A 19,664-nucleotide genomic window follows, 5' to 3' on the forward strand; every position below is an offset into this window, starting at 1 on the left:
AGCCCAGGTTCTCACAGTTCTCCTGATGTTAGAACAGCAGTGTGTGATGTGTAAAGACCTGTGCAGTCTGTCAAGTGAACGGCAATTCAAATAAAACATTAAAGTGTTCTCCTGACTCTAGCCTGTCTAGAGAAACTGCATACTGTACGTCTTATGAGTTGTCCTTTAAGAGAAAGGGTTCTGAATAGTAATGGCACAATTTCATGTTTTTCTGAAATATTTGTTGATGTTTGAAATATACACAGGTAGAATAGACAAAAATGCAAGATGTCACACACACACACACACACAGACTGCAGCAAAGACACATCACCACGTGTTTATGCTGCAATGTGTGTGTGTGTGTGCGAGTACTCGGCATGCGGCCAGGTCTAAAGAGAGATCTGTTCTGCTCTTTGACTAAACACACGCTTCTGTCGCTCAACAGTTACTCCCAAACCGTGATTCAATCAGGTTTATTGCACCGTGCCAATACTGATTCCATACAACATCAGTTCATATATAGTGAAGTGTCATTCATTCATTTTGCTCGAGCGAGCACATACACACAGTATTCAAGAAGAAACTTTGTGCTGTGCGATTCACGATTCGCTGGTTTTCAGTCTGACTCGAAAGCAATTTCTTTGTGAATCAGGAATGATCTAATTTAGTTCAATGCTCTGAGAAGTGATTCATTTCAGTGATTCAAGCTGACTCACTTTGCCTCGCTCTCGCCAACATTGATTCAGCACCAATTACTCGCATGGACCTTTGTAAGAACAACTCTTTGTGTATTTTGGGATATGGGGAGTAAAATCCCCAAAAGTTTTCGAAGACACTGAGATTCAGAGATTTTTGCGGGCCAGTCAAAGTGTCCTGGTGTTCCATCAGGCTCGTCTAACACGTCAAACGCAGATTTGGCCATTTGACAGCCATCAGTGTTTTGTGTTCTGCTTGTACATGAAGCACAAAAAGCAAACCTTCGGAGTCTGACCAGCAAAATTAACCCTTTCATGCATAGTGTCCACACTTACAGACAGTCAAATTAAGGCTTTTTTCATATTTTAGAAAGTTGTAATTCACCTCCAAATTACCGTATAAATTATTTTCCAGATTCTTTTCTGTTGCTCTCTGAACATGTCTCCAGTATATCTTTACTAACTTTACAAATATAATTTTAAAAACAATTAATTAATTTTTGTGCAACACTCACCATTTTAAATTTTTTAAAGATAATTGTTTTTTTGATCATTTTTTTTACCTCTTTAAATGTGTACATTGTGATATTGCTATTTAAAAAAATTGCATACAAAATTGTTTACAAAAACAAGTTTTTTTTTTTAGTTTTAGTTTAGTTTAGCTATAATGTGTTTTTGTGTTGTGTTATCTTCATGACATTCCTACACACGGACAATCCTACTTTTTAATACAGGGTGTCCCAAAAGTCTCCACACAGGGGAAATTAACACTTTTTATGCTTAGTTTCTATTACATTTGTTTTCAGATAGCCTTTAATAATGCCTTTGACAAAAGAAGAACGTGTTGAAATCATTCTCATGGCTGGATCGGGAAGCTGTCGTAAGATTGCGATGGACATGTAATTACACGCATAACACCAGATGCGTTAACACGAGTTCATCATGAGCGCGAGAGACGACTCCGTGAACAAAGAAATGGCAATCATGTAGAGGATGTTCTGTAAATAAAGTTACATTTTGCTAAGACGTGTTCACTTCCCCTATGTCTGGAGACTTTTGGGACACCCTGTATAAATGATATTTAGTGAAAGTCAACATTCATATGTCATATGTCAAACAATTCCAAGGAAATGAAAAAAAAAAATCTAAAGAGGCTGGATGTGCTTATAAATAGTTTTTACATGAAACGGTTAATCAAAAATGTAAAAAAAAAAAAAAAAAGGTAGCAACGGAACATGTTTACAAAAAGAGGTTGCTGTAGTGTGATTTGGGGCGAGTCCAGAGGGAGAGGCGTTGCAAAATCCAACCTACATTTTTGGAGAGTCACAGTTAGACACAAAAACAGATGAGAACCACTGAAATAAGGAACTTGATCTGGTTAAATAATAATAATAATAATAATAAAAATAATAATAAAATTACGGGTAGATAGTAATAGACAGACATGTTTTTTTCCCCATTTTCTCTTTAATTTAGTCTTGGCCAATTCCTACCCACGATTCAGCTCTCCTATATCATACAACAGCTACCCACAGGGGAGGTGAAGGCTAACACGTGTTTCTACCGAGACACATGAAGCATCTTTTTAAACTGCTGCTCACGCTGAGTTACAGGGCAGCATAACACACTTGGAGGAAAGCACTGCCTTCTTCTGCATACATGAGCTCACAGACACCGATGAATGGCAAGGAGAGAGAGTGCACCATCCCTCCCACCCAGAGAACACGGACTATTTTGCTCCCTTGGCTCTGGGATTCAAACTTTCATCACTTTGATCGCTAGACGATAAGAAACATGCTTTTCTGTAGCGCAAAAATGCATTTTAATCTGAAAAGATACACTTTGTGTAAAATGGAGCTGCTAATAAATCTTTTCGAAAGTACGCTGCTCTACTCCCAGCTCACGTCTCGTCTGTGAAAGCTCCGGCATGTTAACCCCAAACCCGAGACCAAACCACACAGCGGTGAAAGCCACTTTACTCAGCATCGCCCACAAAGACGACATGACAAGAGCAGTGGCATCTGTCCCTGATTGCACAGAAGCTCTAAATCATCGTGTCGCTGCTTCATCAGCAGTCAGTGAACCCTTTACCCTCAGACTGCGAGAGCACGAAAGGTCATACGAGAAATAAAAAGAGAGAGGGTGATAAGAAAGATGAGAGAGAAGGAATAAAGAGGGCAAGGCCTCACACAGAGCTATTTAGTGTCCTTCAGACACTGGTGCTGGAAATAAAAATACCCATGACCCTCTATTTTTTCTTCCCAAGAGGGAGTCTGGCACTATAATATCTACACACAAACACACACACTACAACTTCCATCCAACACCATGGGGGCGTCGGTGAGATCTGATTTATTTGGGCTACTGCAAAAATTGGGACAGAATTTAACGAGGATGTCAATAATAATTCTACAGGATGTCAATAATAATTCTAAACTAATAATTCTACACTAATAATTCTCTGATGAAAATTTCACTTTAATCACTTTCTGCTGAAATAATCGCTAGTCAGAGGCTGATAGAAACCGGATACAAGAAAGGTGTAAAAAAAAAAAAAAAAAAAGTCCAAAGAATCGATTTAAAACCAATTATTTAGATTCGCCTAACTAATTTGCAAATAAAAAATAATAAAACACTTCAGGATGTGCTGTTGATTATTTTCCAATAACAGGACATCCTAAATTGTTTCATTCCTCTTATTCCACAGCAATTTTATTTATTAATGAATGACGTCATACTTTTTAATCCTTTTATACTGTAGTTATTTAATGTTGAAGAATGCTGTCCATGAAACAAGTTCTTACTTCTGTTATAGCAGCTATACGCAGTTAACAAGTTAATAAGACAAAAAAACAATCAATCAAACAAACAAACAAACAAAACACAGCTTGTCATGTAACAGAGAAACCGCAAAGCTTCAACTCCTCCATCCTGAAAATGTCAGAAAGCTTAACGTTACAGGAGTGTTACAAAGCGCTGACACTGGAGACTCCTTTGCAGGACTCGAGTCTGGTCTTGAGATGTTTTCTGAATTGTCTCAGATCTACTGGCATTTGTGCTTGGGTTTGTCTTGGGCTTGGGCATTGGTCTTTCTAAATATGGTCTTGGTCTTGACTCAGAGTTTGTAAAAATAATTTTTTTGTTTTCTTTTCATGTGCACAAAGTTTCTAGATGAAGCCATTCCTTCTTCTGGATAACAGCTCAATCAGTGGCTCAATGCACAAAAGAAGCAAAGACCAAGAAAAGGATTTGATGGTTTTTGCTCTTGATCTTAACTCAATCTTGGTTTGGACTCGATCTCGATTTGGACTCGAGTCCTGACTCGATCTCTGCTAGTCCTGGTCTTGAACTTGACAAAGGAGTTCCTGACTACAGCTCTAACTGTGGCTCGCAGCACAGGCTGAAGTGGAGCTACTGTTTTGGGATCAGTGCCAGAACCTCACAGCTGATTTCCCTGATAACTTCTGCTTGTTTCTGGTCCTGCAGTTCTCCGTGCACAGAAATATTTAACTCTCAGGAGAAGGGTCACCTTCCTACTGCAAACATGCTGCCTACCGCTGCTTTCAGGACGATCATCAGGGAATTTTGGTCCACTATGTTGACTTTCTTTTTGTGACTGCTGATGCAATCAAAACGATTCACCTTCCATTTATACACAAAGAGAGCTGAAAGAAAAAAAAAAGCCCACCATGCTCCCACAGGAAAGCAATCAGCAAACCATTATCGAGAAAAAGAGATTGTAAAAGTGTGTCATTCAGGGTAGGAATACTGCCAACGGGAGCCACATCAGCCTCCTCCTCCTCCTCCTCCTCCTCTTTTTAGAGTGATTGATGATTACACCATTGCTTGCAGTGAAAAGCAGCGTGTATGTGTAACACCGAGTGGCTACAGGATCAGCAGAAGATGATTATTACGGAATCAGATATGAGTATTTGCAGCGCTCTGGCCTCTAACGCTTTCTGGCTATCTATTATTAGCTCTCCTAAGGGCCTCTGACCACTCCTCTGCCCCGTCTGATCAAGCGCTCAGTTCAGAGTTAAAGAATATCTTCACATGAATATATTACAGCCTGCTCAGAAAACGCAAGCAAACAAAATGATGAAACTAAGTTAAAATTGAGGCAATGTGCTGCTCTAATTTTTTTTTTTATCTCCAAGCAACAGTTTAGAGTTTATAAATCCCAGACTGATTTCATTTCAGAATGACTAGCACAGCATAAAAGGATAAACCTGCACACACAGTGTGAAAAATAATGCTGCCAGAAGAGATTCTTTAGAGTGATGACAGAGAAGAACCTTTTTTTGGGTATTGAAATCACCTCTCTGATGGATCTTTCACCATTTTTGTTGTTATAGAACTCCACCATAAATGTTAGCATTCTGTAGTAACACTCTGCAACTTTTAATCCTAACTGAAATGCTTCAGTATGACAAGGTGGTGCAGAGCTGGGAACGCTGCCACCTCACAGCTCCAGCGTCCATGGTTTGATCCTGAGCTCAGGTTACTGTCTTTGTGGAGTTTTGCATGTTCTCACCATGTTTGCATGGATGTCCTCCCGGTTTTCCGGTTTCCTCCTACCTCTCTAAACATGCCAGATGGATTCTTTACACTAAATTGCCCCTATGTATGTGTGTGAGTGTGTGCCTTGTGATGCACAGGTGTCCCATCCATGGATGTATTCCCATCTCATGCTCAGTTTTCCTGGGATAGACTCTGGAACCGCTGTGACCGTGACCAGGATAAAGACGAGTGAATGAAATCATTGTCACTGAATGTTTTTCCCAACATAAATGTTAGTATTCTTTGGAAAACATCTTTGAATTGGAACTTGATTATTCAGTTTATTGCGGAAAAAAGCAAAAAAGGTCAAAGAATTATGAAGTGAAAGGTTTAGGAAAAGAAAAACGGTTCTTCTACTGGCTTTTTGGACTAGACACTTTGCTTAGAAGAGAGTCACCCGTACTGCCCCGCGAGTGCGAGGTCTTGCTTTCCCACCGCACACACACCTCTCTCTGCGTCTACTCTGATCAGAGAGGAGCAGCACATTCAGTTGACAGCATGGAAGCTGACGTAGTGTTGCCACATTACCAATCACTAATGTGTACTGTTTGCTCTTCCTTTGTTTTAAATTGTCTATAAATTGTCCTCCGTTGTCTTTAACTTTTGTGTATGTGATTTTGTCAGATGATGTCGCGGTTATAAAATCAGGATTTTAACAGTGCAGAGCAGCAGCTTGGAGATGGCTTGGAAGTGACTGCTGGCTAAGTTGTAGTCTTACGAGCCGCGTTTCAGTCATTTCATATTCGTTCCGTTGTCTGACACCAGAAACAGAAAAATATGTAAACAAGAACAGGTTTATTAGGAATTCTGCATTAAAACATGTGAGCATAGAGAGTAAGAGAGAGAAGCAAACAGGGCTGACATTAGGCAGAATGCAAATACGACGTGATGACGTCACGAATGTGCTGATTAGCACATGACATCATCTAGCGACACTTAGCGACTTTCGCACAGGCTTTAGCTTCTTTCCATTGAAGTAGTTGGCAACAGTGCTACAGATTTACTCTAAAGAGCTTTTATTTTATAGCTTTACTTCCTAATTGTACACTAACACACCTACACACAAGGGGAAACAGAACACTTTTTTCTTCCTCTCCCAGTGGTCCGTCATTTTTTTCATCATATGTACGAGGGTGAAGATGTACCTTAATTTTTTATTTCGCATTGTTTATTGCAAAGAGGTGTCATAAAATGTATCATTTTGCTACATAATCCCCATTTTGTTCAAGTTGTTCAGACACTTAACGAGTGTCCAGAGTCCTGTAGAAAAAAATTCGATTCAATTCTACTGTACATCATACTTTTAGGGTTTTCACTGAACTCACCCTCGTAGATTATCAGGGCTAGACGTGTGATTGCTGAATTATTCCCTGTTACAGATACAACATGTTGCTTTAACAAAATGTTACGATTTTTGCTGCTTTTCTCACTTATGACTCCATTTGAGTCGGAATCAGATTGAAAGTGATTCTTTTAGCTGTTTGTTAATTAGTTTGCTACAGTTTCACACTGAACATAACTATTAAACAAACCAAAAAGCAAAAAAAAAAAAAAAACACTGCACTAGGGCTAAGTTTGAGGGATATATATAATATATCTAATATATCTAATATAGCTGTAAAATATATACAGTGCTATATATATATATAATATATATATAATATAAACAGCTGAGTGCTGTGAATAATTGATTCAATAAAAGAATCAATAATTATTTTAATAACTAGTTTACATCAATATTTGTGAACTGATTTCCTTTTATAATCCATGTCATGTTTCTGCAGCAATTCAGCTTTTTTCTTTGACTTTTTTCATAAATGAAAGAATGAATGAAAGAATGAATGAATGAATGCTGCCTGTAACCTACAATGCAACATATTTGCTTTACTTCCTGGTTTTAACAGGGTTCAATTATTTCTCACTGCTAAAGTTCACACAGTTTTGGTCGATGATGCGTTCTTACCTCCCTAAAGGAACGGCACTGAGGAAATAAACGCACCAGGATTCGATTTAAACCTGACTAAACCCTGCATATATAACAGTGGCCTTAATGTTGTAGTTTACACAGCTGCACTCATCTGCCCCACGCTGCCCAGCCGCACTCAGACACGCAACAGAAATCAGTGTGATAAGTCGTTCCTCTGCGTCCTGCCAAAAGCAGTGGAGATCGTTATTGTTGTTAATCTGTCAGGAGAGAGGCCATTATCTTCATTAGTTGTGGTCGGCGGAGAGAGAGAGCTCATCACTCACCCTGACACCCAGCTCCACGTTCTCACCGCCGTAGATTTCCAAGCCTTCGTCCAGCAGCCCGATCTCCTCAAAATACTTCCTGTCTGCGACGAAGCAGCCAATCAGAGCGGGACTCCTGCAAAGAAACACGCAGCAATGGTGCTATGAGCGGGAAACTGATATATGCCGTGTGTTGTTTTCTTTTAATAAATAAAGTTGTCAAGTTGCTGTTGTATAAGAGCAATAAAACTAAATAAAACAAAATAATCTGTTTCAGATTATTTTGAGACACTAAGGCATAATTATGATCTTTCTCAAGATTAAAATTTAGCAACTGATTTTATTTTGTCTTTAAACAGCAATATTTTTATTTTGTCTTTAAACAACACTTTAAACAAGCTTATGCAAATTTATTACCTGCCCTTCAGTCGTATTAATTTAGAGCTTTTCCTGTAAATCACACTGCAGGTGATAATGTATTTGCATAGATTCTGCCCGGAATCTTGTCCCAAATTTCATATTCATTACACCAAACATGACACTTTACTCCTATGACAGAAATTCTGAAATTTCCAGAGACACTCTTAATAAACCAGTTTGTACTTTTGCACATGTATACTGTATACACACATCATCATTTACTAAATAATTTTTCATAAATCATAAAATGTCTGCTAGGGCTGAGCAATATGATAATACAATGCACATTTCTATTTTTTTTTTTTTACAAACTCTGATTAACTTTTTTTTTTTTAAATCTTTTCTAAAATTCAAAATAATATATCCGCTTTTAATTTTTTTCAATTTTCCTTGGTAAATAATTAATTTTTTAGACAAAAAATACAAGTAGGAAACTCAGTTATTCACAGTTTTTCAACTCATATATCATAATGTACAGTATATTTTGTATTATAGAAATGTCTTGTATCATGATATGATATTTTTTTAAATCATTTTTCTCACATTGTCCACCCTAGAGGTCGGTGTGAGTACACAGCATGCTACCTGATTGGAGAGGTGGTGTTGTTCAGGTTCCACCAGGACTTGGGTGGGTTCAGGTAGCGACACCACAGCTCCCAGTCGAAGCCCTGAGCAGACAGCGGATACTCCTCCACCTCAAATGTGTCGTATTTAATGTTGTCAAATGATGGTGAGATGATCCGCGTCCGGTCCTCCTTGATCCTCTGGAGAATCGGCTCGGCCCTGAATACAATGGCAAAAACATATATGTATTAGCAACTGACACCTGAAGATATCCATTAAAACTATCACATCAATTATATATACTTTATACCACAGAGCTGTTGAGTTCTCAAATTATATTGGTCAGAAGGTGTTGATTATTTTTCTACAACAGCAGCTCTGACAGTAGAACAGCTGCAAATCATAGGTTTATATTAATGAACTCGATATAATACATCATCGTTTCTATAGTAACAACTTACAAGGGACTTGTATAATGGAAAAAAACGTGCTGTTGTTTAACAAAGAAAACGTGGAACTGTTTGTGGTGTAACAATGCATCGTGTTACAAAAAACTTGAAGATGTGCATTGTGGAAATGTGTGATTCACATTGTGAAAATCAGCATTTTATTAAGTGTGCATCTAATTATGCAACTGCACTGTTTGGACACCAGAGGTCCCAATCGGAGTAATCTGCAGGCCTATTACACTGTTAAAAATATCTCTTCAGTACATTTCAAACGACACCAGCTCCTCACGGCTGTGATCTACGGTGCCTGAGAAAAGGTTGCGGCAGTTGGTCATTTTAGCCGACTTTGGAGCTCTATTTCGACCTTAAACTTTGTTTATTCAATCAATTTTTTTTGGATAAGTCATAATTTTATTTATTTATTTTTAAGATATGGTGAACCTGTCGTACATTTTGTTTACAATATTAAACCTCTTTATGGAAAGAGTCTCAGTGTCAGCACTTTGTACCAGTCAGAATGTTTTCTTGGAAACAAGCTGTGTTTTCTGTCTTATTAAATTCAAGAGAAAGAAAAAAAAAGATGTGGTGAGGGAATGACTGTTTGTAGCTGCTATAACATAAGTGATAACAGGAACTTGATTCGCAGACATTCCACAGTGTAGCTATAAATGGACAAAAACAACATGCCATTCTTTATTTACTGTGTTGGTTGTATAAGAGGAATAAAACATTTCAGAATGTACTGTTATTTGAAAATAATCAACTTTGCTTTGCTGACAGTAACAAATCACAACATCCTGTCACTGATTAATTTCCTACAACACTACACCATGTCATGTTTTATTCCATACACATCACAGATGAACAGCTCTGCATCTAAAATCCTGACTGAATTTAGGACGTAATTTTAGGACTGGGGATTTTCATGGCTCAAGGATCACTTGGAAGCTCATTAAAGAAATATTTTGGATACTGCTCCATCTGTGCTGACATTTCTGGGTCAGGTTGTTAAGCGAGTAACTGCAGCGGGCCACGTGAGCTGTGGAATGTGATTGTAATGATGAAGTGGATGTGGACGGGGGGGGGTGGGGACATATTGAATCATGTTTTGTCTGCGGTGTGAGACACCTGGACGCATTCCACAGATCAAAGGGATTCAGTTAATCCTGAACGACAGCGCAGATGTTTCATCCCACGTGTTTGAGTGAACCTTCATAACACCCTTCTTGACGCACCTGCTTTCTAGCAAACAATGTGCATTCTGAAAGGTGTTATTTCAGTATTAAAGTGAACGGCTTCTTAGCTGGGATTTGATTCCATATGTTGAAATATTTCCTTCTGAAACAACGACAGCATGTTGAAGTGCTGGAGTGACTTACACATCAGCTAACAGCGTTTGAGATATGATCACACCTCCCCCGGTGAAGCTTAACAAACCTGACACTTAGTGAGCTAGCTACAAGTGCAAACAGCAAAGACATTAACGAGAGGCTTTTACTTACTTTTACTCAAGGAGAAGCTTGGACAGTGCATAAAGACAAAATCTCACTCTGTCTGAGGAAGTGACATTCCAGCATCGAACATCAATACGTTGGTAAAACACCTCTGAAAATCACCTGCCACGTAACTGCCACCTCGTACAAATCCCTCCATCTTCTAAACAATAAACTCCAACTATTTTTTCCCTTGCTTGGAAAAGTGTGCAGAAAGATGCACAGCTCAAAACACTCTAACAAATCATGTTTACTGTTAACAAGCTAACAAGCTACTACTGTAGAGCAAGACCTGCCTCATGAGGGGCGGGAAAAATATGCTTATAGGGATATATATTTAATTGGACAATCCAGTAAAGATGTTATGTCTAGATATGAATCATCAAAGATGTTTGATCTTGATTTTTTTTTCCCGGAAGTGATGAAGTAAGAAATTAAAACGGGAATGTCTCCGAAACATTTGCGTTTTATTTTTTGCAATTTTTTTTAGATACAGTGCCATACTAATGTCCATAACACTAAGGGAGTGAAGATAAGCTCTGAAGTTTAATTTAAGGGACACTTTAATGCTTGCCTTATTTGGTGAAGACCAAAAAAAAAGATCCGAGAGCGTCTGATCGAAGTGGTTACGGCAAAAAAACGACTCTGAATAGACTCAGCTGTAGGAAATGAATCGAACATGATGTATACTTTCTGTTGCAGGTTTTTTGTGTGTACAGTATCTGAGCTGCTAAACTAAGCCTTGAGGAGAAAACTGAGACAAAGCACAGAGCTGTAGAACTATACAAAAGCCAAAAGTTCTGGAGATTCTGACCAATGGACAAAAAGAGTCAATAAACACTAGATGGGATAGTTTTTTTTATAATTATTAAATCATTCATCACCAGTTTGTGCGAGTTTTCTAAGTTTTACACACACTTGGTAAAGGTTTTTCCATTTTCCATTTCAATGAAAGAGTTTTACGAGGACATTTTCAACCCTACACGCCCCTCAGTCAACGTTTTTTTTTTTTTTTTCATTTAATTATGTGTAGTGTGAAACCAAACAGCAAACAATTCAAGACTATCAATTTTGCTCTGAATCGACTCAGGAAACGAACTAAGAAGTGCTTGGTTTAGTTTCTCTAGTGAACATTTATTAAAAGAAAATCTAAAAATCAGATTTATATTAAAGATATTACTGTTCCAAGCAGGTTAAGAATTTTTGACTCTATTTCAATAAAACTCATTTATATTACTAGTAAATGAGAAGAACATTTGATATATCAGTACTGTATGTTATCACAACCGACCCTACGGCTGTTTTGCAATACAAAAAAATAAACCCTGTAGGATTGCACTGAAAATGGGGTATGCTGATCATAAAAATTCATCAGTGTGGATTTTTATAGTCAACACATCATTATTATTTCATTTACAAAAACATGTAAGCTACTGAATATTTCCAGAAGATTCAGAGGATAATCATTAGATTTGTCGAAATAGTCAACAGGCTTTTCAATTAAAACAAATAAAATAATATAAAAATTTGTAAGTAGTGAACAGAACATGAGGGTTAATGATATTCAGTTTCTCAGACAGAGTTCATGGTCACCCACCAGCCAGTGTTAAACTCCACGTGGGCGTCGAACAGGGCCACCACGGGGGCAGTCGCAGCCCTCCAGCCGCTCACACGGGACCGGATCAGACCCTCCTGCTTACGGTGCCGCACCATCTTTATAAAGCCTGGACGTTTAGCGTTTGTCTCTTCTACAAAGTCCTGCAGCTTCTCCTTCAACTCCTCTAGAGAGAGAGAGACAGAGAGACAGACAGACAGATGAGCATTATATCAGTTTAGTGGGTATTAGTAGGTATTTAATATTAGTCATTCTTAACTGACTGATATCAAATCAAACTGTAGAAACAAAGTCCAGTCTCTTTAATGGCACTATTAAGATATTGTTCTTAAAAACAGAAAAACATCAAAATAAAGGAAAAAACTAACTAAAAAAAAAACAGTATATCAAGGATGTCTTCACATCTGCAGGAAAATGAAATCCAGCAGGCTTCAGATTAAAACACAAGTCCAGTCTCTTTGATATAGCTATTAAATGTGTAACTGTGCAGTATTTGAAAATATAAAAATAATATAAAATAAAAAACTGAAGCAGCATATTGAAATTTAAAACTGATACACTCAGTCTATTCTGATGGATCGTGAGATGGTATGCAATATGCCATCGTCCTGTTGTGCACTCTAACTACGGCTGACTGATGATAATATCGCTTGTGGCTCTGAGGAGGTAAAGAAAGGGGCGGAGCCACGTCAATGAGCAGAAAAAAATACCAAAAGCTGGTTATGAGTCGGCTGTAGCATTTAGTCAATATATATATATATATATATATATATATATATATATATATATATATATATATATATATATATATATATATATATATATTTTTTGGTTAATTACCTGTTAACAAGTTCAGGATTATAAATAAACGTAAGAAGTTATTATCTGTAACTTGTCTTATTATAAAATTAAAGTGTATAAACATGTGCTCCGTGTTGAACAGTGGAGATACTTATTGAATTCTTGTATAGTGAAGTTAACAATATGTTTCATTTTCTTAATTTATGTTCATGTTTTGGGTGCAAGGCTAGTACGACTTTATCTGTTTGGCAGGATGGATAAGAGAGGCTAAGATTCATCAGATAAAGATGTTTCATTGCTCTTAACGTTCGTATAGAATACAAAACAGGCGAAACGAAACACATATGAGACACAACGCAAAGCTAAAGACACAACAATGTGGGAAAGATGAGTGACATCAGCGTTTTATCCAAGATTAGCCCCGCCTATTTTGAAAGTCAGCGTAGATGTTGGAAATTCACCAGTTACAGATTGTTCAGTCGTTGTACAGCAGAGCAACATTAACTTCATTTAAAAGCAATCACGAATCTGAGCTCCCTGAGGCTTTCCATTTTACATTCATCAAAATCTCCTGCTTTAATGACACTCTGATTCTCACACTCGGACTCCCCGATGAGCCGATTCATTAAATCAGGTGTGTTAAATTAGTGGATTATAAATAATTAAAATGTGGTCAATATAAGGAGCTGTTATCACTTTTCAGTTAAACTACACGTCAATAACAGCGTGCTTCGCTGCATGCTTTCATACTCTGGGGTTACTTTAAAATACATTTAAAAAAAATCACCAAACACAGAATTAATTATTTAATCAAATCACGCTCACACTGAAGTGTGAAATAACGAGAGACATTTTAAAAAGGCATTTAATGTGTCATGTTGTTACAGGAAAATAATCAACGATGCAGTGGTGTGATGAAGCAGAGTTACTGTGGATTATTTACGAAGTGGATTATTTACCTGTAACAGCATGCCCCGAGGTGTTTTATTCCTCTTATACCACAGTGGTTCATCAACTATTACATTTTTGTCTTAAAAATAAAGAAAAGCACGTCATACTTTTTATCCATTTATAGTTACATTTAATGTTGTGGAACGTCAATGAAACAAGTTACATGAATGCCTGCTTAAAGAACATGTTACAATAGCAAAAATTACACTTTTTTCTTTATCTCCTTCTTTATTTTTCTTTATTTATTCATCTTTCTTTCTTACTCTATTTCTTTCCTTTTCTTCTTCCTTCCTTCCTTCCTTTTCTTCTTCCTTCCTTTCTTCCTTCCTTTTCTTTTTCCTTCTGTCCTTCCTTCCTTTTCTTTTTTCCTTCTTCCTTCCTTCCTTCCTTCCTCTTCTTCTTCCTTCCTTCCTTCCTCTTCTTCTTCCTTCCTTCCTGTTTTGAGGCGTCCTGTGTCTCTGCCACACAGCAGCACGTCACTCTGCCGTCGTTGGATTCACACGCACTCCTGTGTGCTTTATCCTTGCTCACACCATGCTCATCACTGATCAATGAGAAAGTGCAATTGCACGAGGGAACGTGAACAGAATGGCTGTAATCCATTTTTTCTTCTTTTTTTTGTTTTCTTTTACACAGAGTTTGCTATGAGCTTCTCCAGCTTCTTGCTTTTTCACAAAATTGCATTAAAGCCTGTCTTCTCGTGCTGCCCTGATTTATACCACACCACTGTCCTCTCCTGCTTCCAGCCTCATAGGCAAAGAGCAAATAATTTCCTCCACACGCCTAAGAGCCAGAGCGTGCGGCAGAACTCGAGACCTGGAGGGCCGAAACACTGCACAGTTTATCTTCCTACCTCGTTTAAAACACCTAAATCAACTGATCAACTCATTCTCCAGGCTTTAATGAGCTGAATTTAGTCTGTTAAGAGTGAGAAAACACAAATCTCTAGAGCACCGTGGCCATTCCTGCCTTCTGACTTCCAGCTTCGCTTTTATTTTATTCTCCTCTGTATTTATACTATGTTAATATTTAACAAATTCAAATGAAGGAAAATTGATTAAAATGAGGAGTAATGGGTTACCAGTAATGCTTTGGTATGAATCACAATAAAGCACCAAAGCATACGAGGTCCATTATGAGCGAGCCGCACGATCAATCTTTCATAAAGCATTACCTCAGGTGCAGTTATTATATCAGGACACGCGACTGTAATCGTCACACGCCTACCACCGTAACTACAACAATGTGATGGCCTTTGTTTTAAAAGTGACATTTTCATTTCGCCCCCTCGTGTCTCTGACATTTACAGCTCTCTCTGTGCTGCGTAATATTCAGCTACCTGTCACTGAAGAAGACTGGGCATCCATCATTTGACCTGTGGAAAAAAAACCAACTGTCTACTGAGGATGTATTATACACAAATCGCCCATGCTCTCCACGAATCAGATTCAAAGTGATTCTGAATCGAAAGTCCTTGAGATGAGAAGATTCGTATTCACCCCAAGTGATTCCTTTACGACTAGCATGGACATCTCGACCTCCAGACTGAGAAAAAAAACAGGTTTTGGGCTAAAACATCCGTGTACGTTCTCGTCGAATTCTTGATTTTGGTGTCAGTTCTATCTTTAACAATGTTTAGAAAGTTCTAGTGCTGGGTTTCTTTTAGGAAGAGCTTCTTTCGAGCAACTCTTCAAAACCGTTTATAGTTACGAAGGTGGCTGTAATAAATCTCAACGATGGGCAAGGAGGAGGCGGGAACCGAGTGAACATAAACGTAACGTTTAATCGCAAACATAACATAAACATAACGTAAAACTCGAAACATGCATGCATCTCTCTCTCTCCCTCGGCGTCTCCAGCCGCTCCTTTATCCCTCTCTCCCGCTGATTGGCCGACTCGGTGCCAGGCGTGTGTCCTCACAGCCTGGCCCCTCCCTCCTGCTTGTCACAGTGGCATCCAATAGACTCCTTTAGTGTTTGTAAACAAAAAGAGATGCCTGGCTGCATACAGACCTGATTAGTTTAACAATCCAGAGCTACTTTACTAAAAGATTGCTAAATGAAGTCCAGTGTCTGCAGTTAAAAGCGTTTTACAAATAAAATTGAATTGAACTTTACAGAGAAGCCTGTTTTTATCCATTTTCCCGCTCCCAGAGAAAGGTCTCGTTGTTATGGCGACATTGTTGACTTCCTGTCTGGTTCTCGAGTGAGTGCTCAGACGGCGCTGTCAGAGGATGGAGACATTCCGTGATGCTCCATGCCCCCGTGAAAGGCCCTCGGCTCCCCAAAATCATCCAATTAGCGAGAAGCCAGTCTGGTCGCCCTGCGCTCATGCCACAGCGGTCACGCTGCTCGAAGCATGCTAATGAACAGACAATGAACTGGGCACAAATCTCACGGCAGGTAGATAACGACAGCGTGCGAAAAGTCCTGACAGTTTCCGTGTTTGCGTTGATAAGCAGCAATAAGATTAGATTCGCTATCATGGCCATAATGACAGAAGTATATCTATCTGACACAATGCTCCGGCACACACGCTGCAGAATGCTGTTAGCAAAATGTCAGCTCTGCCGTGACCTGACTACCTGAGGAGGAACAGAACCAAACAAATAAAGATCCAGAATGGGCACATGAGGAGGTGACATAAAGATCCAGCTGCAGGGGCTTTTCTTTTGGATCAAAAATAAACAAAAACTTCTTATTTTAGGTTTCTGGGGAGGAAAGATTAGCAGTGTTCAGGGATGCGCAGGTTAATGAACACATACGGATGTGTGTGTGTGTGTGTGTGGTGAATTTCAGCTGGAGAACTGTAATTAGGGCTGGGCAAAATGACTATATAACATCAATATTGTGATAAATTATGTCAATAAATTATGTCACTTTTTAAACTTTAATCACAAACTGACTGGAAGGAGCTCACATGATGTTAAATGTTTGTTCATTTGCTTTTAGCAGCACTACTCTTTTAGAGTTTTTGTGGCAAAACCTTTATATCGTGATACATAAGAAATGCCATTGAGATGCGTGATAAGATTGCACACCCCTAACCGTCATCTTCTTCCTGAGCCACATGCAAGCTATCAGTCGCTTACTGGGTGAAAAATAACACTATGGATCAGTTCAGTGTTTCAAAATGGACGTCAATTACTATTAAACTGATACAACTGTACAATTGTAAATGTATTTTAAGGTACTGAATATTTATTAATTAGTATTAAATTAGTAGTAATTAGTAGTAAACAATATAATAATAAATTATTAATAAATAATATAATAATCATATACTTATATAAATAATATTAATGAAAACAAAAAACGAGCTGCATGATTAAGTGATAAAAAAATGGAGATTAGAATGAGAGTAAAATCAGTTTTTCCATTCTCAGGTCAAATCTCTGGTCTTTGGAAAAAGAAATATTTTAATAAAAAAAATTTTTCTAACTTTACACTTTATAACAAAACAAAAAATCAGACTGGAAAACAACTAGCCAAAGCAAGTGATAATTTTTTTTAAAATAATAAATTTAAAAAAAAGCAAAATGACTGTCATTTTTTTGTTACGGTGTTTTCTTTTTCACATGCAAAATTACAACATGTATTTTTTTCATTTGTGTGTCATTATACTCCTAATTAGCATACACATCTCCCTATTTAATATTTTTCTTATTTATTTTCATATAATTCTCTTTTACTTTTTAAAGGCTGAGGCATAACTTAAAACATCAGCGTATTTTGATAATCTCCACCTCTTTTGATAACCACACCACGCTTTATCAATTTCTCTCCTGCTCTAAAGGTCATGCGTCTTGCTTTATGTCTGAACGTTTATTATGATCATGAAAATGAATGGAGCTAAAGTGACATAAGAGTGGCCCGCTGGTGCAGCGTGTAGCTCTCCCGCCTCACAGCTCCTGTCTGTGTCTGCGTGGGTTTCCTCCGGGGTCTCCGGTTTCCTCCTAGCTCCCGAAAACATGCCGGTAGATGGACAGGTTACGCTAAACTACCCCTCGGTGTCAGTGCGTGGAAACGTGCATGACGTTCTACGACAGACTACGATTACCGAAAACGAATGAATGAATAATATTTCATTGAAATTATTAACAGTACAAATAATATTACTAAAAATGGATACAAAAAATCTTCCCATAATGGGGATCCTTCTTACAGAAGCCCTGAACTGCAAAAAAAAAAAAATAAGAACAAGAAATAAATACTGAATTGCTACATCATTATTTCAACTTAACGTATCATCATTTTGACTTAATACCTCGCTATTTCAAGAATTATGTCAAGTCATTTTTGTCTTAATATCTCATTATTTTTGACCAATCAGGGTATTTGAACGTAATATTTAATAGTCCACAATCTATCAATAAATTGTATTTATTGAATATTATTGAATTTACTGCCTTCATTACTGAATTTATTATATGTCTATTATGGAAATTATCTTATAATTCTTATTTCTCTACTGTTTCACAGATCATAGATAAGCCAGATGTTGATTTAGTGGAATTCAGTTCACACACACACATACACACACACACACACACACACACACACACACATATATATATACTGTACATACAGTATATGATCACTATGAGCGTTATGGAATTCTAAGTGTTAGGAGTCATAACCAGAAATAACAAGATATTTATATATTGAAATAATGAGATATTATGTCAAAATAAGGACACAGCACTTCATTTTTTTCACAACTTGCAGTTCAGGGCTTCCATACTTTCTGTACACACATCAGCACAAAGAAAAAGTGTAGATAAAAATGGTAAAATACTAAAACTGACTAAAAAGAGACTAAAATCACTTTTTTGCTTTATACTGTATTTCGCATTCCCAGGTCGATTAACCTGAACATCATAAAAAGTTTTATTTTATTTACTCTGTTTATTTTAACTATGTTGATTTTTGGTGATAATTTTGAATATTTTTAGTGTTTTGTGTGCTTCATGATGTGCATAATGTTAACAGTCATATGAAAAGTGACATCTTTTCTCCAGACTCACCGCTGCTGCTGTTATCGTCCACCAGTATGATCTCTTTGAGGAGGTGGCTGGGGGTTTTGCTCATGGCCGAGTGGATGGAGCGCAGGATGACGGACAGCGCCTCGTTGACGAAGATGAACACGATGCTGACCTGCGGCAGGTTCGAGGGGTACGACATGTTCTTACACCTGCACAAACAGAGCGGCACTCGTTAGGACATTTCTGACCCCGTGCTCTGACATGGTTACAGGCGAGGGTTTAATAAAACCAGAGTGCGAGAGTGTTTTTTCACACATCAGCCATGACATTCACTCGCGTTTTACTCTGTTCGCTGTGGAGAAAACCAGATGTGAGTAACTCTCTCACACCTCGGTGAAAAAGAGACATGCGGTAATTACAGGTGGCAGAATAGCACTTTTCTATTCAAAACTAACACCTCACACTTACGGATTGTCAAAACAGCGGCAGGGTGTCGACTACGGAGCTGCAGAGCGGTACGCCTCAACACCTCAAAAACGTGTGAGAAGGAGAGCTTTTTCACCTTTTTCAAACTTTCTCATCTAAGGGCTATATTCAGAGTTGAGTTAAGCACACGCAATAAGGATTTCATTCGGAAATGCACACATCTGCATACTGAGCTTAGACGTAATTACAGATTTAAGCATAATTCAGAAGTTACGCAAGGGGGCAGGGTTTTTAAAAAATCCAGCGCCACGATCTAACAGTTACATCTAACAACTATATGTTAAAATACATATTTTGGCTGTAAATATACTAAAAAAAAACAAACTAAGGAATGCCATTTGAGGCCAATATTTAACACATAAATATGACAACATTAATTTATTAACAGTATCGTCACTTTAAAGTGCATGAATTTTTTTTTTTTTTTTGCACAGT

General features: G+C 37.9%; 1 protein-coding gene across 1 annotated transcript in view; it reads right to left on the bottom strand.

Moving 5' to 3' along the window:
• galnt18b (UDP-N-acetyl-alpha-D-galactosamine:polypeptide N-acetylgalactosaminyltransferase 18b) overlaps positions 1-19,664 on the bottom strand; it is a 104,237-nt gene that overhangs the window by 24,592 nt on the left and 59,981 nt on the right. Inside the window, exons 3-6 of the mRNA XM_026930872.3 lie at positions 18,786-18,952; positions 11,990-12,173; positions 8,472-8,669; positions 7,488-7,602 (exon numbers count right to left, since the gene is read on the bottom strand). Coding sequence (XP_026786673.1) covers positions 7,488-7,602; positions 8,472-8,669; positions 11,990-12,173; positions 18,786-18,952 — 664 coding nt within the window. The remainder of the gene's footprint in view (positions 1-7,487; positions 7,603-8,471; positions 8,670-11,989; positions 12,174-18,785; positions 18,953-19,664) is intronic.

This window comes from Pangasianodon hypophthalmus, chromosome 11, assembly GCF_027358585.1.
Source record: "Pangasianodon hypophthalmus isolate fPanHyp1 chromosome 11, fPanHyp1.pri, whole genome shotgun sequence".
NCBI classification, from domain to species: domain Eukaryota; kingdom Metazoa; phylum Chordata; class Actinopteri; order Siluriformes; family Pangasiidae; genus Pangasianodon; species Pangasianodon hypophthalmus.